Genomic DNA, 24,146 nt, shown 5'->3' on the forward strand with positions numbered 1-24,146 from the left:
TAACCTTACGAGTATTCATATTTAAAAGGAATTAATTAATCTTAACAGCTGTTTCAATTAAACAGAAAAAATATGCGATTTCGATGAAAGGTAATACAAACGTGTAAACCTACGTTCATTTGAAAGAGTTCACGAACCAGCATGATCCGATCATGGGAACAGGTTTATGGGGTAAAAACTGGGCTTTTTCGTTTTTTACCCCCAAAACATAAAATGTTGTAAATTTTTTGTAGACCATTATGAAGAGCTTAAAAAAAAAAAATAATTTAGTATGTTTAAATGTTTTTGTATGGTTATTGGGTACGGAGAAAATTGTAAATTAAAAATTCCTATGTTATTCTTATGGATAATAAGTAAAACGTTGTAGTTTGCTTGTTTATGGATATATTTGGATCAAACTAGGCAAATATATTTATTTTATACCAAGCTATTAATATTTTACTCAACACACTTTATTACCCTTCCTGTAGGCAGCAAACCTAGGTACTCATGAAACCTTATGTTATTTGAATAGATTTATTAGAAAATCAAATCAGGCAAATTAGCTTAGACTGCAGGTTTGCTGCGGTGGGGGTATTTAGTTTATTAATGATGTACAAACTGTAATACATTGTTTGGTGCAGAAATCCCACAAATGCAAAAAAAAATTGGTTATGGGGTTTCTGCAATATTCAAATGTAACTATCAAAAGCCTTTCGAAATGCCACCCAACCTGGTATGGCAATCAATAGTATTATTAATAGTTATTTGCCCCGTAACAGCTAGTATACTATACATGTGTAAAAGAATATTTTAGGTAGGCTACAAATATTTACATCCCGGGCACACATTGTTGTGACGTCTGAAAAAGAATCTGGCCGCTAAGTCATTTATTAATTTTGTTGCTTTTAAGTAGTAAAACCACACATAAAATTTCACAAAAATTTATTCTGATTCAACGAGAGTATAAAATACATAATGCCTATAATATTACAATACATTATTTATACTTAACTTTACAATACAAAAATACAGTATTTGCCAAAATTTGTAAATTACATCGCATTGAGCATCAAAATACTTTTAACTACATCTGAATCTAATGTGTAAGCGCTAGTTGTGAAATAAAAAAAACAATTGAATAACTATTTTTTTACACCATTTGAGATACATAAAATACTTCATGATAAAAAAAATACTATAATTCATACTAGCAATAATAACACTGATATTTTTTTTAAATGCTTTGCACTAAAGTGGTAAAGTTTTTTAACTGACAAAAAAATGGAAGACTAAAATTAAATATTGGTAGGGTAATAAAAGTAATGTCATCACTAGGGCGTAAAGTGACTCTTTCCTACCCAAGCGCAAGTTTAACGATCGTGGCGAGAAAATGAGGTCGGAAAATGAGCGAGGGTTGAAAAAGACACTTTTTGCCCGTGTGATGAACTATAATTTTTGTCATAATGCAACATTATTTAAACTAAGCTAGAAAACGAGAATACTTTCCATGTAAAGATAACCTCTCAAAACAACTTTTAACTTGTTTTAAATAGCAGATTTTTATTAAGTGATTCAATCCTTTAGTTTATTACAATTGTGTTTCTTAGTGTAGATTGTATTATTGACATGTCAAACTATTGACAGTATTGCAACAATAAGCTACAACTGATTAAATCAATCAATACATAATTTCAATATTATTAATTTTAATAGTATATTTTTCAAATGTATTATGTATTGGATACAATTGAACTTTACAACAGCTGATTTTTACTCCCTCGGACCTAAAAAGGCTTTTTACTCCATCTAGGGAGTAAAAGAGCTACTTTAGACTCACAACGCATGCATTAAAAACAGCTGTTTTTGCTGCAGTTTGACAAAAAATGAGTTTAAGGGTCTAAATAATATGGGATACAGCAAGAATTAATTTAAAGTTTAACAAGTTCAAAACTATATTTCGGCCGCTTAGAAAACAACCTGCGCGCTAATGCTAAACCAATGTTCTCACCTAGCAATGCTGGAGGAGGTCGCTTTCTAAGCGGCCGAACTATAGTAGGGACCTACTTGGGGATAATAATGAATGAAAAGCAAAATATACTTTGTATGGAAAATGATATGTCTATTTAAATAATTATTCAACAAAATTGACAACCAACTACAGCGTAATTAGTTTGTTTCAGCTATCTATTTCAATGACAGTTTAGTAAATAAAAGGAAAATACAATCACCTAGCAGCTTATTGAAACCAGTTTTATCTAATCAGTTAAGTACAAAATCTTCAACAAAAGATAAGCCTCCTATATCAACTCACAGTATATTGGGTGAGTCAACCAGCAAAATAGAAGGTCATCAATGAAGATGTCAGCAAAAGATTTAGAATTTTATGTTGATACTAGAAATAGGTCTTAACCATTTCACAAAATTGTTAGGAAGGGTCACTTGGCTCTGACTTTACTTTGCCTGCTTAGATAAAGTCTTTAATTTAATTTCACTTTATTTTTTCAACAGTCATTACGGTTAGAAAGCCCCACATAGGATATTACCATTACAGTACTGTTTGGTTCTTGATTGTTGAAAAGTGTTGATCTCTTTTTGATCTAATAAACTAACTCAAGTTCTAAAAAAAATAAAACACTGGACATAAAAGAGTATACCTAATCAGGAAGTAGATAATTGCAAGAATATGCAAGTCGAAATTCAAGATATTTTAGTAAAATGCAATCTTTATAATGCACAGAATAAATGCCTGACAAAGTGATAGTTATAGTAAATAAACTAAAATTCTGAACAATATAACCAAAATAGCAAAAGTGAAATTCTCCTGTTATAACTGCCAAAACATTTTAAACATTTTATTGCTTTGTACTATAGTATTTGACTCCCATTTTATCAATCTTATGATGAAATAGTGTTCAAAAATCTAACTGCTTTATCCAAGAAGCTGTACAACAGCTATATGAAAATCAAAATAAATATGCCTAATCTGATTCTAAAGAACATAATTGTTCATTCTACTTGTTTATTCAATTTCAAAGCACAAGTACAGGTACAAAATATGGAAAAAAAGCTTAAACTAAGATTCCATATACTGAGATTAACCTAATGAGTACAATAAAATAGGAACAGCATTATATGCTACAAAAATGAATCATAATTAAGTGTTTTAGTTAAAAAAATGCATCTAACAAAAAAGTTAAAATTGTATAATAGGTAGTTTAACACTAATATAATCAGGTGAATGTTATAAAATATGATAATTTCATGTTGAATATGAGGGTGGTATGATCATTGATGTACATATTATTTACACTTTGTTATGAAGATAAAAACACTAAATTGTCTTAAATATAAAATGTCGCTAATCACAGCACTGTCGACTTATCACGTTCTTCGCCCTCGGAGGACAAAGTAGTACCACTGCAGCAGCAGCGACTGCTAGCGTTCATCGTCCAACTCTTTCAGAGGAGCTGTCAACTCATTGAACTGGTTCAGGAGTTCATTGTTCTCCCACATAGTAGCGGATATCTCCTGTTGAAGACTCAGGATGTCTTTGATGGAGCTCCGGAAGGATCGCAAGTCCTGCGTCCTCACCTGCGACGCTTCCTGGATTCGGTTGGCGTTCTCGATACTCCTGTAAATCAGGAGAAAAATCAGGAATCTAAAATTCACAAAATGTACCTTTTAGGAATTTGGTTTGAAAATGTTCAGCTAGCTTACCTTAGGAAATTGGTCCAGGAGATAGGCTAGGTACTAAAATGGTCATAAAACGTAATACTGATAATTTTTTCTAATATAGGACATCTTCAGTTAGTACCTACTGTGTATACTGACTCCTAGCAATGAATGTGGAAGATATAGAGAAAAATTCAATTACCTATCTTTGCCATAATTGTCTATTTTTGTGGCCTTTGGGAAGAGACCATCTCCATATCTCCTGTTGCCATCACTTCGGCCATTTTCTGGGATAGAAACTAGGCCAATTGCAGGTCTCGAAACGTTGTAATAGTATATTACGTTACTAGTCCTGAAAATTATGTGTTTACCGTACAAGTGTTGTAGTTTTCTTGCAAAGTCGAGTGTGGGTACCATATGAGTCCGATAAACACATTTTGGACGAGTGACATACGATATTTTACCCCATACTTCTCTAAGCTAAATTAACATTGAAAAGTCGGTACAAATCCTAATATTTTTCCACCGACTGACTAAAGGACCACTACTCATAACTTAACCTCTAACAGAGGTAATATTTATAACCACTTATTTTCAAATACAATCTGCTGGTTTCTGGTTAAAACTCATTACAGTACAGTTGTAAGTAATGAAATCCATTTGATTAAGCTGGCGGCAAACAACTGTTTTTTGGACTAAATGCTTGAGTGGGAACTTGTTAAAACAAAAACCACCCAAAATACCAAAACTTGATAATGCAAGTGTAATAAACTAATAATTTGATAGACTACTATACCTGTGAAAGTTTACATCTGCTTCCAACACTCCTGCAATGAAGGAGTCTAAGTTGGTGTGGAAAGTGTCCACGTCTTTGTCCAGGATGCGAGCCTGATAATAAAAAAAGTTTATAAAGTGTTCTTATACATACAAGTTTGTGTGTTGTGTATATAGTGAATAGTTTTGTGTTTCTTGTGCCAGTTTGGACTATTTTCCATTTGGATAAGCCATTTGGATATGTGCTATCCTCACTAAAAATATTCCTAATAACCTAGGCCCTTGTGCTCTATGTTACATCAGACTGCTTACAAGTTATTTTTACCCCATTGGACAGCAGAACAAAGACAAAATGGTATTTGTGGTTCATTTGGTAAAAAGAATCATACATCTTTGGCAACACTGATGCACTGCTGGAAAAGTGAATTTTTGTCTACTTCTTTCTGGATTTTTAGTTAATTTGGAAGTAAAAGGTTTTAGTTTTTAGTTGGTGTGTTAATGTTTTTAATTGCTATAATATTTAATTGTTGTTTTATTTGCTACTAATTTCTCTGTTCTAGTAGGAATACACAAGAGGCGATTCAACAGATACAACAAAGCTGTTGATTGCACTTCTTCTCACTAAAGCAATCACATATGAACGTTCTTGCCGAACTGTAGCTTTCAAAAGGCACATTATGCTATCACTATGTTACAGTACTTTAGATTGAGGAACTGTGCACTAAAAGCACTGAATTGCAAACTTAATACTAGTCTAATCAAGGATTATTGTTCTAGTATTAAAATATGTACAATCTAGTCAATTGCATTGTCCAAAGTCTTAATTGTCTGGATTGTAGCAACGAGTAAGCTTATAAACTGCTGATAACAGTTTTATAATCCCGATACCACATGTTGTGTTTTCATATCATACTGTAGATTGCAGTCAACCTTGGTTGGATTTTAATTTTCATTCTCAATTTTCAACATTTAAAAATCCTTGGTTTACACTCCATTGTTGGTGATGTTTGATTTAGTTTAAAGGATTATTGTGATCTTTTTCCACCATGAAGAGTAAAATAAGTTTCACAAATGGTCTAACTGATCTGATCATGATACAATAAAAAACTATTATTTTATTTATTTCCCCCCGAGTGATTGAATACCAAGTTTTATTCTTGCAATATCATTACAATCTGAGAAAGCATATGCGGAAATTGCGAGATCTAAAATAATGTACAACTACACAACTGCTGAAGACGTTCACTAATTCACTGTGATCACGGGACGAGAAATTTACACTATTTCGTTGAGATAACTGTACAGCTTAATGTTTTTATTTAACAATTTACCCACATGCACTGATTCGGTACAACCTAGTTACGATATCGGGAAGATTAGTTCACAGTACAGTTAAGAGTGGATTATTCAAAACAATTGGGGATTGGAGGTGTTTTTTTCAGACGAACGATCGCTTTGCGGCAACACCCGTGAGCACAGCATGCCCTCTCTGTGTCACAGATCATCCTTCGCAATCGCAGCATCACCAGTGTTAGGCCCTTAGTTTATCAACCTTTCGGATGACCGGGCTTCGGATAATCGACGCTCCACTGTGATTGTTAAGTTTGATTAAGTTACCTTCAACAGTCGATCGATCACCCTTTTGCCACGTAAAGAGATAAAGTACAGAAACTGAAGTTTGAAATGCTAAATTACCTTCAAATACACAGTCTGTGACATCTTGTACCAGTCTGCTAGGCTGTCCGCAAGCTGTGTGATAGAGGGTATCACTTCTGACTCCAAAAGAGTTTTGACAACTCGCCCCACTTCACCAATCTGTAAAACGCAATCTTTCAGAGAATCCCAAACAATGGTCATAGAAACTGGTATAAAAAATATACACAAATTTGATTGTGATTGTTAGAGAATAGTGCATTAGATTTATAATTTAACTTATTTTTTGCTACTGTAGACTCTTTAGAATTTGAAATAGGTCAAAACAAATAAATTTGAATTATCAGTGTTTTGGATTTCAAGAGGTTGGTTTCATTTATTGAGAGAAATATATAAACCAATTACAAAGAGAAATAAAAAGATACAATTGATTTTTTTTATAAACATTAGAGGACATTAACAAGTTTGCTACTGCAATAGTACAAAATTTTTCATTCACATGGACTAGCGACGCACATATGCGACGGCCGGTTTCTACCCATAGACTGGCGTCGCATATATGCGTCGGCTAGTCACATTGAAATAGACTGCCATCGCATATTTGCGTCGGGATTCTAGTGTTATTAAAATGCTTATATCTTTGTAACGGTGTATTTGAAGGCACAGAATTCCCTGCAGTGGTCTACAGAGAGGTCTGACGCACAATTACGTCGCTTGGTCTGTGGATATGATGATTGGTGACGTCATATGATAGTTGGAAAAATTAATCTTTACTTTTCTGCATCACTGTATGTATGTATGCAGTATGTATGCTGCATTATCCTATGTAGTTTTTATATTTGTTCAGTTGTTAACTGTTCTTGAATAGTCTGTTTTTATTTTACTTACTTTCACATCAAAACACACAAAATGAACCGTCGCATATTTGCAACGTTTGGTCTATTTCAAGAAAACTATGATTATTTTCACTATTGTCTTCGCTGTAGACCGGGCGTCGCAAATATGCGACATTACAAAAGGTTATAAAAAATACAAACAAACTAGAATAAATTAATTACAAACACGATTGCAGAGTATTACAAAGTAAATTATCACTGTTTTACAGGTTTTCGCCCGTGGTCTGTGTGTACAGTTAACCAATTGACAGCCGGTCTATTTGTAAGATTCAAATGTATACCTCGGTCTGTGGCAATGACCGCGGCGTCGCATATATGGTCCTGTAGGTATATATAGTCAATGGCAACGCTCAGTAGCGAACGTGTTAAACAGCTTATTTTTTAGATAGTTACAAAAATCTGTAATTTTGCTATTTAAAATCTATTGTTTAAAATCTGTTCTTTTTGCTATTTATTCTTGTGTTATTGATGACATTATTTAAGACAAACTACTAGGCTGACAGGATGTATAGTTTCCTGTTAAGGCAGGTAAGAATCCATCCCTTTGAATGAATTATAGAGTGTCTTGTCGACTAAACTTCAAATTACTGTGTGTTCCAAATCAGCCCAGTGCCGGATTTACACAAACATTTTTTTCAGAACAAAAAAGTCAATTTTCTTTGAACTATTAATTTGTTGCAATCTTGGGTGATGATGATGATGTTTCCTTGATCTTGGGAGATTTTCACGATCTCACCAATATCACAGGAAATTTCCAACACAGGGGTGGGAATCAATGGAGTAATTTGGCCTAGTACCCTAAATCTGGCACTGGCCCAGCCCGAGTGTTTCAAAATGCATGGTAAACTTGGAAATATTAAGAGATTCTCTACGGACTGAGCTTTTATTTCAAGTATCAAAAGTTTGGATCCGTCAAATGTTTTAATTACCAAGCGTAATCTGTAGTAGCTTCTATCCTGAAGGGTTTCTTAGTAGCTTTGGAGAAAAAGTTGATTTTAAAATAAGGAACAGGACAAAACCTTACAGGCGTATACAAAATTTTAAAAAGTTTCACGGAGAATGGTTTGGTAAAAAAGTATAAATGACAAACATACCTACTTAAAAAAAAATCCGTACAGGTAGAAAGAGAATAACTTTTTGCTAGGATTTTTATAGCCAGCTTTTCATTTTACTGACCAAATAATGAGAATAAAATAGTAAGCTTTATTGGATAAAAAAGTGACCTTTTTTAAGGAACATTTACATTATACTTGTTGAAATAAAACTTACATATTTTAAATAATAACTGTTTACTGTTTTCCCTTATATCTAACAGAAATGATTGTCTACTTAAATTATTGTTAGCTAGGCCTATTCATCGAATCATTGCTAAAATATGTGTTTTAAAAAGTACTTGGCACTTAAGGCATCGAAGGTGAGAAAAATTATGTTAGCTAAAGAACAAACAGATCTCTCAAATTTAATAATAAATCATAACAAAACAAACGCAGTATTTAAACTGCAAATTTGGAAATTATCACACAACATACAAAATTAACAGTTTACTGAAGATAACAATTATCAATGAGATTATTGTTCACAATTGCTTTAGATAACAACTAAACTTTTTTCTCTGGGCAATGCAAATGCACACCTAAAAAATGCCCTTGATCATCATCAATTATAACTATAATTTAATCTTCCGGCATTATTGTTTCCTCATTTAAAGGTTTTAATGACAAACAAAACGTGGCGGATTAAACAAGGTATTAATATCAAATTAAGCGAGAGTGAGCTAAAAGAGCTTAGGCCTAGTATAGTTACCTATCTTGCATTTTTTGTCAGAACTGATTTTATTAATGGGTTTTTATTTAATAGGGTCTGTATAGAAATAAATGTTATTGATGGTTCGGCTGTAGCTCTACATGTTAGGATTAGTCCTCGAGAGCACTGCAATTTTCCTCCTCTTTGGAAGAATTTGAGGGACTTCAAAGCCGTATAGAAAAGTGTCTTGCTCGACGGACAGAATGGTGTAAGCGTAAATTTCTAACCCACCGCCTATGTGTAATTGTGTAAACCATACAGATAACTAAACGACAATTATTTAGGCTCAAACTTTAGATCTGTTTCATGAATCAATAGAACAATAACTGACTGAACTCTCTCAATGGATTAAGTGGAAGGGTTTGAAACTAAATGAATACAAACACAAATTAATTGTTCATTCTAAACCAGATCAAATTCAAATTATAACGAATTTGATAGCGTCTCCAACAGTGCTGGTTTTATTTGTGAAATGTATTGTTACAATAGAGTAGCCTACTTGATTTATCTGGACATTGAGCTGTCTAAAACCAAAATGTTAAATAGGTAGTTGTTGTCCTATTGCAACAAAAACAGTTGTTCTTAATGCATGCGTTGCACGTCTAAAGTAGTATTTTTACTCTCTAGGGATCGATTGATTTATTAGGTAAGGTTTTAGCCTCTTGTTGTCGATCGCTCAATATATCGATGGTATAATGTACTGTAACACAATTGTAATAAACAAAATGATTGAATCACTTACTAAACAGCTGCTTATTTGCATTAACAGAATTGAAAACAAGCTGAAAGTCGTTTTGAGAGGTTAAATACATCAAAACTATTTTGTTTTCTAGCGTATTTTTTTAAAATGATGCAATATGACAAAAAATATAGTTCACCACACGGGCAAAAAGTGTCTTTTTAACCCTTGTTTATTTTCCGTTGACCTCGTCCGTTGACCGCCCAAGTGATGAAATATACTATTTTTACATTGTGTTTTAAGTTATCAGACGTTACCAGAACTCATTTGTCACATGTTACAGCACATGCCTCGGTAAAATTGTAGTCGCCGCAAATTATGTGAGTGCTTTTTGTATAGCCTATGTTTCAATTTAAGAATTCCCTCACTACAAACCTCGGTATAAGTTAATAGAGAATTGGGCAAGGCATCAAAATAGGCAACATAATGCCTACAGTCGTAGAAATGTTAACGTAGACCTAGGGTTGGGTTAGTGTCTGTTCACAGGGACCAGCCTCCAAACCTCAACCAAAGCCAGCTGAAGCACAGACTTAACCCCTAGATTAGTGTAACTTGTTCATAATTGTAACTTTTTCATGATACTAAACAGGAGAAGTGTGGTTAGGAGACTAGTGCAGCAGGGTTAGGACTAGACAGGGCCGATTTACCGAATAGGCACGGTAGGCACGTGCCTAGGGCGCGAGGCAATTGGCTTTTTTGGGGGGCGCCAAAAATTTGGAAAATAAAAAAAAATGGTGGTTGTTTGCATGCGATTGCGGTAAACTTCTGATAATCCCTCGCGGCCGTGTAGACATCGTAATCGTCTCCCGCGTTTGCGGCGAGATTCTTACTATTTTCAGCGGTCAGGTCGTTTAGACATAATTATCGTTTTCCATGATCGAGGCAATATATGAGCATATCCCGCGGTCGTGAGGAGATTATCACCGTCTATTGCGAATGAGGCATAATTCTGATCTTTTCCCGCGGTCGTAAGACATAAGACATAAGACATATTTTATTTACACAATACGTTCTTTATAAAGTACATTTCATACATAAGAACAGGTGTTTCGTCATAGTGATGTATTTTATAGTAAAATTAATAGTTAAAATAATTAAAATAAACTCATGTAGGATATCAGAGAATTTTTATCTACATTATAGGGTTCTCCAAAAATTCGTCAAGTGAATAGTAGGCTTTCTCAATTATTTTATATTTTATTTTATCTTTGAATTGAGTAGCATTTAAAGTTTTAAGATACAGGGGTAATTCATTGTACAAGAACATTATCTTCGTCTTGCGCGATCGCGGTCAAATTCTGACCACCAATCGCGGCCGTGAAGACATCATTATATCGTCCCCCGCGGTCGTGTGAACATATTAATCGCCTCCCACGATTGTGACAAAATGGTAATCATCTCCCTCGGTCATGTGGAGATCATCATCCTCTTCCGCAAATTAGGCAAAGTACTGAACTTTTCCCGCGATCGTGTGGCCATTATCATCGTCTTCCGTGATCGCGGCAATATTCTGATCATCGCTCGTGGCCGTGTAGAAATCATTAATGTATCTCCCGCGGTCCTGAAGATATCGCATAATCGTCTCTTGCGATTGTGGAAAAATTGTAATCATCCCCTGTGGACATATGGAGATCGTCGTCTTCCGTGAATGAGGCACAATTCAGATTTTTTCCCGCGGTCATGTGGATATTATTATTGTCTTGCCTGATCGCGGCAATATTCTGATCGTCCCTCGCGGCCGTGTAAATTATTATTGCATCTCCCGCGGTCCTGTAGACATCGTAACCGTCTCCCGTGGTCGTGTATACATGGTAATCGTCTCCCGCGGTTGCAGCAAAATGTTAATCATGTTCCGCACTTGTGTCGAGATCATCATTGTCTTCCGCGATCGCGGTAAAATTCTTGCTGTTTCGCGCGGTCATGTGGACATTATCATCGTCTTCCGTAATCGGGGCAATATTCTGAATATCACGCGGCCGAGTGTAGACATATTATCGTCTCCCGCGGTCACGGAAACTGTTGTCATGCGCGATCACAGTAATTTGAAAACTCCAGGTAGAAATACAAAATTCACACATAATTCCCGGTTCATAAAATTCCCGCATGATTCCCGGATTACCCGGTCGGTGGACACCCTTATATATATATTCCAAAGGGGCGCTACTATTAGTTGTGCCTAGGGCGCTAACAGGGCCAAAAACGGGCCTGGGACTAGACAAACTGTCAGGATTATCTGAATGGCCTGAATTAAATCCCTTTTTGGACCTGAATACAAGCCTATCCACAGCAAAGTTTCGTTAAATGTAGGCTATGTTAGGGTAAATAGGGCTATATATTTAATGTGAAAGTCCCACCCCACGAGTTAAACGATGTACCTGGTATAGGTAGGTAGGCTCAAATTATCAACTCACCTTTATTCTCTCCAAAACATGGAACTGTTCGTCATTATAGGTGAGGCCTCGAGTGGCTCTATCTCTCAGCAGGTGTTGCCAAGAATCCCGCAGCCGCTCGATGTACGTGCGAGCACGCTCAGCCGCCCGAGTCTGCGACAGACAGGTCAGTCCTCGCACCAGCGTAGACCACTCCTGACTCAATGCCTGCTCTGACACATGGCGAGTGTGAAGCTGTTGTATTGACAGCCCGAGGTCGTCAATGAGTTTCTTGTTCAAGGATTCCAGCTGTCTCTGAAATATGAAGAGGAAATGATATGATTAAACTTATCTTAATTTGTTTAACTTTAAAACTTTAAAAGGACCTTTCAAGATATCGTTTTCATTTCGACACTTTCCACAAAGGCTCATAATGTCATAATGTGCTCATAATGTGAGATCATTCATGGGAAGTGTTTGCAAAGTGTTTACCGTTACCGAACCTATTTCTTCAGTTTTTTAAAACCCCTCCCAGACGTATGTATACAGACAGGAAAATTATTTTATCTAAACAAAAACTAAAAAATATTATTTTATTATAATTTACAGTATATGCATCACTTTTGTCTAAAATGTTTTCTTAATTTTTTTAAAGGTTTGTTTCTTACTTTTATTGAATAAGTAGACATTTTTTTAGTACTACATTTTTTTATTCTTCTAGAAAAACATTCAGAGCTGAATGTTTTTTATGTAGCCTACCTTGGTTTAAGATACAATTGAATAAAAGCACATTTTTACGATGATTAACGATTTACGATGATGTACGATGATTGTATGTTGACTTATAGACAAACAACTAGGCCTATAACAATAACTGTCATAATAGGCCTAGTCGGCGAATAAATACACGTAAGTTTACCGTCTGCGGAGCCCAAAAAGATAAGCAGATATATCCGCCTACCGATAGCCAAGGTGAAACTACCATAACAAATGTCCAATCCCTTGCTTGATACATTAATTGTAAAACAATATAGTCTAGGCAAAGTTATTGTATTTATAAACATGTGGTTCACCTTGATAACCTAACTTAGTCTATGAACGTAAACATAAGTTTGACATACCTTCCAATCAACATGAGTGTGAGTGTTTTTAACTCCAGTTAAATTCTGTACTGATTTTTGTCCTCTCATTACACATTCAACAATTTTTTCAGTGCTTTTGTTAACATTTGTCCTTAGAGAATTGTTTTTGTTCAACACATTAGTGAGTTCATTGCATACAACAGTATTAAACATTTGCACACAGTCGTGAGTTAATTGGCTACATTTAGAGTACTTTTCAATTCTTCTCTTGCATACATGTCCTACACTACAGGCTGTTTTTGCAATACTGGCATCATTTTCTACTGAAACATGATTTGGGAACTCGGGGAACTTGGGGAGTTCTTTCTCAGGGTTAAAAATGACATTATTGTTCTCTTTACTGAACAAAAATATAGGCTTTGTTTCTTCAGTTTGAGGATACATTCTCCCTGGGGTTGATTTCTTGACGATGCCGTAAAAATGACTATCTTTAAAGAGCAAAATTTGGTTGTCAACCGGAACATCAGTTTGTTCTTGGATTTGTGTTTGGAACTCATCATAGGTTTCTTCAGGGTGGAAGTATATTCTTACACTTTGAACCTTGTTTACATTGTAGATATGAATAAGTTTTCTGTTCAAGATGTTTGTTACTTCAGTAAAAAATCTCTCAAAACTCCAAATTCTCTGTGAATCTACTTCAAGTAGACCAGCAAGCAGTTGAGTTACATGTTTCTTTAACCCCATTGATAGTTGACAATTGGTGGGTAGGTCTCTGCACCAGTCTATCGGCCCGCCTTCAGATGTTTGTGTCCCAGCAATAACACCTGAAGCTTTCTTAGTTGTAATGTAGTACATGGTTTCCTTATTTCTCCTCCCTCCGTAAGGCCTAAATGGCAGGTTGCCTGTCGCAACATGATAAAGAGTTACACCAAATGACCACAGATCTACTGTTGCACCAAATGTTTTTCCAGCTGGTTTTCTTAGAACTGCTTTTTCATACATATCAGGATGCAAGTATTCTTCAGTTCCATAGAGAGACATGAATTGCTGATCTTCTTCTAGCTCTCTAGCTGCTCCAAAATCAGTTAGTTTGTAAACTGTTCTTCCGTCATCTGAAATAAATTTCATGATATTACCCGGTTTTAAATCTCGATGCACAAGATTGTTGTCTCTCAAATGCTTCATTCCAGCTGACAAGTGTTCAAGCACAAGAAGGAACTCTTCTTCTGGCAGTCCATAGGTATTCTCTGGATCATCGAGTATATTGAACAAACTGCCTCCTGTGCAGAGCTCCATCACTATTACCTTGCCTCTACCCTCTTGTTCCTCCTCAATAGCCAATAATTTGACAATGTTTTCATGTTTAACTTTCTTCAAAACATCAAATTCTCTAACTTGTACATCATGTGGTCTCATATGACTTAATTGGTTAAACGTTTTTACAGCAACTGGTTCCCCATTGTTTTTATTCACTCCTTGATAAACAGCTCCTGTAGCACCTTTGCCAAGAACACTTGTTGTGCACCACACGTAGTTGGTGGAACCTCTTAGGAAAGACATTTTTCAGTTAACGTAGATCCGACCGAAATTTGAATCTTAACTTTCAAAGATTAGCCTAAATCTATCACGCAAAGTAGGTAAACTTACAGCCTAGCCTGTTTTATTTTGCACAATAATACTTTCGTTTTAACTATTTACATTTTAAGACGAGTGCTGTAAAGTAATTACTGGATGTATTAATGTTGAAATCGACAAAAAAGTTTACTCTGATACAATATGAGAATGGTAACTAAAAAACTTATCTTTACTGTGAATTCCCGTTTATGCTAATCACTATAACCATCACACACATATAAATAGAAAATAAACAACATTAACCAGAACAGAACCAGAACAAGACCACCAGCAGGGCGAATGACAGAAAGAATTAAAAACAGTAACAGATGTTATCGCCTTAAAAACTCACAAGATAGCCAACACAACGACAGTACCCATAATACATTGCCTAAATTAATATAATGTAGCTGTATATGTGTGTTAACACGATAGTGGACAAATTTACTTTAAATTTGTTACAGACTTTTCATGTTTGTACATTTGAGACAAAAAAATGCACCAAATTTTATCAAATTTTTGTTCGTTTTGTTATATCAAGATTTTGAGTTTGGTACTCAAATGGAAATGGGGTTTTAAAATGTTGATCCCACATCCAACTTGAGCCTGCCCTTGAGGCCTGAAGATGGTTCACTAATGAACCGAAACTAGTTGCCAAAATCAGCAACAAAGGATTACTATATGCAGGTACCTATTGTAAACCATTTTAAGTATAATACAGTAATCCGGAGGCTAAACAACTATTTTTAATAATGTCGTAATGTATAAATACCCCCACCGCAGCAAACCTGCAGACTAAGCGTATTTGATTGGATTTACACTAAAATATCCCTTTTAATAACATATTTATTCCCTATTTAATGTACTCAGATTTGCCGCAACAACAAGGGTAAAAGTGTTTTTTTTATGTTAACAGTTTAGTAAGAAATAAATGCATTTTCCAAATTTGATCAAAATATGTTCATAGAAACAAGCAAACTACAACAGTTTACTAACTTATCCTCCGTAAGAAAAACATGGGAATTGTAAATTTACAATATTTTGGAATTTTCTCCGTAACCATTTAGGTGCATAACACTTCAATATACTAAATTATTTGTTTTTGTCAGCTCTACAAGATGGGCTGGAAAAATTTGCTATTTTTTGTTTTGAGGGGTTAAAAATGGGAAAAACAAATTTTTACCTCATAATCACCCGTTCTCATAGTCCAATCATGCTGGTTCGCGAACTCGTTGGAATAAATGTAGGTTTACACAAGTTTTTATTACATTTCATCAATATATATATTTAATTTATATGAATTTGAACGGATGGTGTTTTGGTGGGACCTTAAAACGAAAAAGAAGATCCCGGATCCAGGTCTTACCATGAGTACTACGGTAATAGCTTATTCCCTATATGGGGAATTCGCTAAAACTGACCACATATAAAAAATTCTGGAAATTCGCTAAAACCACAGACAATAAATAGTATCATAGATTAAACATACTCCCCAAGTAAACTTCTTGGGGAGTATGTTTAATCTATGATATTAAGGTTTCCGTAGTTTGTGCTGTAACTCTTTGCACTACTCAACACAGATTGCATTCCTCCATGGATCTTGAAGTTCACACAGTTCTCTCTTTTGCTACAAGATAGCAGCAGCATGTTGAAAACCTATTTACTGTTCGACCAATCAGAGACGAGCTTTGCTCCTCGCTGCGTCTGGAAAGGGCAATAATGATTGTGGAAGTGACTGATCAAGTGAAGGGATCGGGAACACCAAAGAGCAAGTTGGAGTAGTGTGGATTGTGGTGTTGTTTGGTTCGGCGTTTGTGGTAAACGATTGTTTACAGTGTATGGTGATAGTGTATCGTTATATTTATATCAACTATTCATTGGATAAGGTGTATTATTAGTGATTTTTGGTGTTTAGCGAAGTTAATGACTTTGCAAACACATACATTTGTGGGGTCTAAAACATTGTTTATATAGAGGAAGGGTTCCCTAGCCTCACGGCCGAGTTTGTTTATATTTTGATATGTGTAATAGTTTTCCCTGTACAGAAGCGCGACTGAGGTGTTATTATAATTAAATAATGTGTTTCGAGTGTTCATAGCTAATATACGGTGAAGCCCAGTGATTATTTTACATGTAGGTAAAGTGAAAATCGGTATACAGTACGTCCGATGTTCAAGTTCAATATCGATTTCCATCAGTAATGTGACAGAATCCGTGATACATTATTTGTACGGTTTTGTTAATTGTTAAAAAATTTACATTCGCTAAACGACTACCTATTCTAATATCGTTGTATGTGATAAATCAATAATGGAGGCAAACGCTGAAAGAGAATGCAGTGCTCTTGGAGGACTGTTTCAACAAATTATTCAGGATATGAAGGTACGTTGGTTTGGTTGTATTTCACAGGACAGTGCATGACTGTATGGATTTAATTATTAGTATGGTTAATAGTTGGTAGATACTTATGAACTAAACAGGTATTTGAACGCCTGCCTAGCATCAGCCCAAGGCCTTGTCTAAGTATAACTTAACTAATTTATTTATTTACATCTAGGCTAGAAGTTATTTGACATGGACATTTTAATTAGGCCTACCTAATTACCCAATTATTTAGTAGGCCTACCGGGTAGTACATTAGTAGGCCTGACTTACCTTAAGTTAATTGTACCTATTGACTTCTTGATACCTAAGTTTAGAACTCATTTTAAAGACATTTGCGGCTGCACTTTATTTTAGGTCCTACACTCTTTCGAACGAAAATATCAATTATTCGATTGTTTCATTCGATATATCGTTTGGACAATCGATTAATCGATATATCGATCAATATTTTCATTCGAATGAGTGTAGGACCTAAAGTAAAGTGCAGCCACATTTGCTTATACAAAGCTTTGTGACTCCTTGAAGTAACTTTACCCCATAAACCCTCGTTCCCATAGTCCGATCATGCTGGTTTGCAAACTCGTTCGAATAAAGTAGGCTATTTAAAAACGAATAACAGTCATAATATCCGATGACTTAAAGGAGTCAACTCATAGATAGTGTAATCAATCACTCCACTCCAGTCATCGAAACTGAAAATGAACTCACTCTAAAAACGAACGCTCACTCCACTCCAGTTATCGAAACTGAAAACGAACTCACTCTGAAAAAGAACGCTCTTTCTCTTGCGTGTATCATGTGTTTACTACGAACAGCTGTTTAATACGAATTATTTATCTGTTTAAGTAAACAAAATCTGTTCTTCATAAGAAATACATTGGGATTTTGATGACCTGAGGGGCAAAGCCCAAGGACTTTTACTACAGGAATTGGTGAAAGGGGGCGTCTACACAAACAATACTTAATTTTGACACATTGTTTGTAATAATCTGTCCATTATTAACGGAAGAGTACTGTAGTGTTTCGTAGAAATCGCCTTCACGTATTAGGCCTATATAAGGATTATGCTAACTTCTAGGCGTAACTTAACAGAAGGTTGAAGTGAGATCGGGGAGTAACACAACGATTTGGATCAGTTCTGTGTGTCTCTCCTAGTAGAAAATATTTAGCTGGGTAGCGAGTGGTGTTGTTCTTGCCTAGTAAACAAAAAGTCGCCACGGCAGTAGGCCTACGATAGGCCTACTGAAAAAAATGTGTAGCTTTAGATGGTTCAAAAGTGGACCCAGTTTTGTCTTTGACCATTTGGCTTTTAATAAATGGTCCTTGCTAATGAAACAGCTAGTCTTAAACCAGTTTAAGTTTAGGTAACGATAATTGGAGAAACCGGGCCTTAGTCAGTCACAAAGCCACACAAGGCATCTCACTCCATTATACACTCGTCTTCACTCTTTTTTGGGTAAAATACGCAGCTAGGTAGCATCAAAATCTAAATCATGTTTATTTAAGATAGTAAAATACAGTTTTACAATACTTTGTCAGAAAAAAACTTTTAGCCCAAACCATCCATCCATTTTGGCATCCCCAATCCCCATCTCAATTTGATGATGATATTGATTTTAAGTCACAATTTAGTCTGAGGTTAGCTATATTGTTTAAATATGTTACCAAACTGCATAGGCCTATCATCTTTTGAATTATAAATCTCTTAGGCCTAAATCAATTTATTACTGTAGTCTAACTTTAGGCCTAATTCTGAAGTTGGTGATTTTCTCGCTAGCGGTATGAAGGTTTGCTTCGATGAGGGTGGTAGGCTGTGTTATTTATGAAGTAATATATAGTCAATGGTAATAGGCAATACCATCGTTTCTAGACGTAAAAGTTTAAATCTATAAATCAAGCCATTAACATGACATGTGCATTCTTTCTTTTAAAAATTACTTTTCTGTAAATGAACGTATAGCCTATGTTTAATGCTGCTCAGGGATGAAAAAGTTTAGGACGTTAGCTAGTCAAGTTTGATGTGTAAGTTGTAGAGGGCTGTAGTAAGTTAAAGTCTTAACTTTCAGACAGTATTATCGTTGGCTATAAACATGTTGTTATGACAGGTGGGAAACGTAGTATTTTGTGGGTCAAGCTTGGGCAACAGTTGGCAATAATGCCGTGTTGCCAACATCTACCAAATATTAATATCTCACACTCACTCAATCGTCTACTTTGTTAATTATATTGAGTACATAAACTTATACGTGGCCCAATACTTGATGGTATAACTTGAGTATTTTACCTGAAAACATTTTTTAAGAAATTTTTTTTAGTTTGTTAAATGTCTAGAACCTAGTTGGTTAAATGTAAAACCTATCATTAACTTAATATTTTTAAATCTAACTTATTTTAGTTTTTTTTTTATGACTGTACCAGTAGCCTATAAGTGAATTTCCCATACAGTAAGTTAAAATAGGAAAATAAGCTGACCATGGCTTAATTTAAGGCTTGGACCCGTGACCGATTTATCCTATTTTTTTTTTTGTGGTACTTATTTAGGCCAAAAACACAATTCGTTCAAGTTTATATAACTTATAGGCTAGCCTACTTAAATTATGGTATGTTTGCTTGATAACCTGTAAAAAAACATCCTGTGGTAAAATTATCATAGGCCTATATGATCTGAATCTGAAAAGGCAGAGTGAACGGGAATTTATGGGGAAAAATATGTTTTCCCCATTGTTTACCTTTTTAACATAACACTTTACAATTATTTCCTGAATCCTTTTTAGAGCTTAAAAACCAAAATAATTGGTATGTTGAATCGTTGATGCAAGATGCTAATTGGTTAAGGAAAAAATGTAAAACCCTTAAAATTTGAGATTCCCATGTTTTTTTATCGATAATGTTGTAGCTTGCTTGTTTGTGGATAGACTATATTTTGATCATATTTGGAAATGTATTTGTTTTATACTAAGCTATTAATATTTCCTTTAAACACGTTGTTATCTTCCCTGTAGCAGCAAACGCACACCTTAAACTTAATGTTGGTTAAATAGGGATGGATATGAAAACTTAAAGGAAGTATTGGAATGAAAATCCAATCAGACAAATGGAAATTCGCTTGATCTGCAGGTTTGCTGCGGCGTGGGTATTTAAAAAGCACTGTGTAGTCCATTTTTTGTGGTAAATTATACTTCACTCTTACTTTTGAATATGATCATATCTCTGTTGAGTAATTACGTGTTAATTTGTAGCTGTTTTCAAAACTAAAGTTAAACGGGAAACGGTCTTACGGTAAACTTTTCCTCTCCCGGAATAAGCTAGATTTCCAAAATTTTCCTTCTCAAACTCGGTTTGGTTTCAGGCACTACGTATAGGTTTAGTACAGGGAGATCTAAACAAAATATAAATATTTATACTCTGTGTACGGCAGTTAACATATTTACAACTTCATGGTTTACTCTGATCACGAACATTCGGACCAGTGTTCGATACGTCAACCCGCTTTGTCGGCGTGCGTGTGATAGCGGAAACGTACTTTGTTGTCCCTGGTTTCCGGTGTAGGCTTAACCGGAAGTGGCCACAATCAGCTGACAAGCGGAGCGTGCGCGTTATCAATCAGGTGTTGCACTAAAGGTTATGACTCTCAGCTTAGCCTTTTGATGACTCAGTAGTCAGTATTGCCTTATCACTAGATTTGCTGACTACTCACCACTCAGCGCCTGCTTCTGTACTTTGTAAGTGATAATTTTCTTGTGGGAATAGGCTAGGTATCCGTATGGACGACTGCTTCACGACAGTTTGTCGTAGTCGTGAGATTATCGTACAGTGGGCGAGCTCTCATAAGAGCCAATGGTTCACTGTTGAAATGTTGTCGTTCCGACACAGTGTCGTACGACCGAAATCGTATAGTGGGCGAGGGGCCTATGGTTTCTCTGACAAAACAGTCGGAAATAGTTTCAGCTTTGAATACCGCAGGTAGTGCAACCTTTCGACTTGGTATCACATTTTGATGCTAACGCTGATGGCATACCCCTGCCTCAGCAAACCTGCAGACTAAGTGAATTTCCATAGATTCATTATCTTATCAACTCAATTAGGTTTAATGAGTGGCTTAGGGTTGTTGTTAGTTATCAGTGAAGGTAAAGTGTTTTTGGTAAAACCTCAATAGCTTAGTATGAAATGAAAACATCCCAAATTTGGTCATATTAACAAGCAAACTACAGTATTAGAATAACATTGGAATTTTAGATTTACAGTTTTTTAACAACAAACCAATACATTATACTAAATTAGGTACCGGTATTTGTTTTCCCTACAAAATGGTTTAGAAAGAAATTGGCAAATTTCATGTGTTGAGGGTTGAAAATGAAACAAAAGAATTTCACCCCATAAAACCCCGAAAACGTGTTACATGTTCGCACCAACTTTGATCAAGATAATACGATTTTTAATTTTAAGTTATATTGTTAACAGATACAGATATGAATTTAAATATCTGTAGCACTAAGATATTCTGCAGGAGCAAGCGCTCAAATGTATTGTTCCAGTGCACATTAAGCAGTTACCAATTATAAAGATTTTTCATTTTGTTAGACTGCTACCTGTTAGTAAGTTATATATTTTTCACCACACTATGATGTTTTTGGCTGTATTACATACGTTAATTGGTGGCTGAAAGTTACGTTTTGCTGGCCATGCCAGCTGTCATCGTAATTTGGGGACCGAGCAGGTTTTTACAGGCCGGGGCCGCAAAATCAGCTGTCCGCTTACAAATACACAATCAAAATCCATAGCATTGCAATAGAATTGTGTTATTGTCACCGTTGCCTAGCAACTATTTATTTTTATTTTTGCTGGTTCCTCAAATTATTTCTTCACATAACCTTAAAGTTGTAGTTGTGTTGACTATCAGTGTGCGTTATTATAGTGGCGAATAGTGGTAATATGGTATAGTGTGGTGAAAAATAGCGTTCGTACCACGGACCGAAATGGTTTTGCAGCTCTCGATCGATTTAAGTTCTCGACTTCGTCTCGAACTTAAAAACTATCTCGAGCCGGCAAAACCTCATTTTCGGCCCTTGGTACGAAATATACTATTTTTGATATCCACTGATCATTTATTTGATGACAGCTTGAAAATAGTCAATAATCACCCATACTATGTTAGAAGGAATTATTATTTTGTACCAAAGCACAGGAATAAGTATGGAAGTAGAACACTTGAAGTTTTTGTTCCCAAATGTTTTAATAACCTCACAAATCATATGGTTTTTGCAAATAGTTATAGCATGTTTAAACATTATTTAAAGGAACTTGTTTGGAATGATTTGTTACAATTTTAATTTATTACAATTATGCATTTAATGTATTTACATTTTTAGTTGAAGTTAAAGTAATATATTATTGTTATTTATTCCAATAGTTTATTTGTTATTGTTACTGTTGAATTTTTACAGATATTTGTGTCTTTGTTGTCTTTTTTTTGTTATTAATTACTCAAGAGACAATTAAGAACTCATAAAACTGCATGCTACTGATTCAAACTGAGAAAAACTGTATGGTAAATAAGAAACAATATTTTTAGTGCAGACAAACCATTTGTGGTTTTTGCACTTTTGTATCCTATGTATTGGCAATTATTGTGTAAATAAATTTCTTGATTGATTGATTGATTGATTGAAATGTGTTTTTGGTCTCTCAAAACGTTAAAGTAAATCGGTCCCGGGTCTAGGTCTTACCACGAGGCATACGACAATTGCTTATACCCTATATGGGAAATACACTGAACAAATTCAGAGCTTTTATCCTTCAATTACAACATAGGTACTTCGCGAGAAGCTTACTTAAGTACGTTCTCTTGCTAAGTAGGCTAAACTTTAAACTAGACACTGTTATGTGACGCGCACTGTAATTTAGAACCGTAGCTGGACCAAAGTAAGCTACAACACTCGTATCAATATTGCGATAAGGTCAAATTGATATCGATCAAACAATGGATTGAATGAGCAACATCGCCTTGTTTAGAGAAAGAGACTAGATTTTAGCGGGAAACGATTGTTTGTTTGCTTTATTGATATTGTTTACTGTTTACAGTCAAGCATTGTTTGTACAACAACGCGCTCCTGCACTAAGTGTCAAATCGGTGTGTGTTTCAAATCGGAGTGCAATTTTCAATAGATGATGTGTTAGTTCAAACTTTGAGGAAATGTAAAGATTTTTTAGTAGGATTTGTAATTGTTTATTTTAGCTGGTGTTTTATGAAATGAAACTTAAATGGTTGAAATAGTTTGTTGTGCTATGAATATTTAAAGTGATTGTACACCCTTGTGAGATTTTCCAGCTTCATGATTTAATTAAGGTTATTTTATGTTAATTTGCTGTCCTATATCTAGAATGTTGATGGTTTGACTTGCTGTTTAAACTTTATTTTTTTACAATTATAATAACTAGAGGTCGTCCGGTAGCCGTGGTCCACTGGTAGGACACTCGTAAAAATATGTAATATTTGTACAGGCTTCTCTTTTTTCACCCCACGCTGTAAATAAAACATGTGATTGGAATTTCTCCCATTTGTTTTCATTTTCTGTTTTTCGTTGTCATTTCGTCAGCGTGGCAACCCATAAGGCCCATGTAATTTTTTTTAATTTCAAATTAATTTGTGTGCTTATTTTTGAGCCTATTTTAATTTAACAAGAGATTCTGCACATCTACAGGACACACATTTCTAACAGTATGCGTAGATTTTACCTGCCATGCACACGAGCGAAGAAAAGTAGGTTTTCAAAAATAGTGCTTGGTTATTAATATAGGATAGAACAATAAAATCGGAGTTTTACCATGATGACGTAATTTGATTTGTAGGCGTACTATTAATGTTTATAGGTTTAGAGTGGATATGTAGTAAGTGTTGGAAGACGCAACACGTTGCAAAAACAATCCCTTTTACAGTATCGATGTCCCTGTTTACAATTTTAGTTTTTATCCATGGCGTTTACGTTAGGTGGAAAGCGTAACCTGTGCCAATGCTAATTGTTTAAATTCTGTAGATAATGGACGGGAAACCGTATAAACCACGACCGCAGAAGCAAGCCGCATTTACAACTGCTGAGTTGAAAAATTGTGGTTTGCACCTTGAAGAATAATTAGTTACTCGTATAATGTTTTCCAAACATATTTCGCTCAATTGATT

The 24,146-nt window shown here is 35.1% G+C and overlaps 2 protein-coding genes across 4 annotated transcripts in view; one reads left to right on the forward strand and one right to left on the reverse strand.

The window, feature by feature from the left end:
• Nucleotides 1–909: 909 nt before the first annotated feature.
• LOC128997337 (inhibitor of nuclear factor kappa-B kinase subunit epsilon) lies at nt 910–14,810 on the reverse strand. The gene is made up of 5 exons (XM_054422973.1): nt 13,010–14,810; nt 11,931–12,203; nt 6,124–6,243; nt 4,451–4,542; nt 910–3,613 (listed from the first exon to the last, which is right to left on the reverse strand). Exons 1-5 carry the CDS (start codon nt 14,528–14,530, stop codon nt 3,418–3,420), a joined length of 2,202 nt encoding a protein of 733 aa, XP_054278948.1. The 5' UTR covers nt 14,531–14,810; the 3' UTR covers nt 910–3,417.
• Nucleotides 14,811–16,362: 1,552 nt separating this feature from the next.
• The window catches only part of LOC128997336 (protein MTSS 2), a 137,518-nt gene continuing 129,734 nt past the window's right edge, over nt 16,363–24,146 (forward strand). For all 3 annotated transcript variants that reach the window (XM_054422970.1, XM_054422971.1, XM_054422972.1), the window contains exon 1: nt 16,363–16,966. In XM_054422970.1, the coding sequence (XP_054278945.1) occupies nt 16,895–16,966 (72 nt within the window). In that variant the 5' untranslated portion in view covers nt 16,363–16,894. The remainder of the gene's footprint in view (nt 16,967–24,146) is intronic.

The sequence above is a fragment of the Macrosteles quadrilineatus genome, unplaced genomic scaffold (genome assembly GCF_028750875.1).
Source record: "Macrosteles quadrilineatus isolate MER2022 unplaced genomic scaffold, UCM_ALF_1.0 Scaffold_6__1_contigs__length_79288215, whole genome shotgun sequence".
Taxonomy (NCBI): domain Eukaryota; kingdom Metazoa; phylum Arthropoda; class Insecta; order Hemiptera; family Cicadellidae; genus Macrosteles; species Macrosteles quadrilineatus.

Coding starts and splice junctions, on each gene's coding strand:
- LOC128997337 (XM_054422973.1), bottom strand. CDS start 14,530: ATGTCTTTCCTAAGAGGTTCCACCAACTACGTGTGGTGCACAACAAGT. Junction 12,204..13,009: donor ACACTCATGTTGATTGGAAG/GTATGTCAAACT, acceptor TTCATATTTCAG/AGACAGCTGGAATCCTTGAA. Junction 4,543..6,123: donor CACAGACTGTGTATTTGAAG/GTAATTTAGCAT, acceptor TTTTATTATCAG/GCTCGCATCCTGGACAAAGA.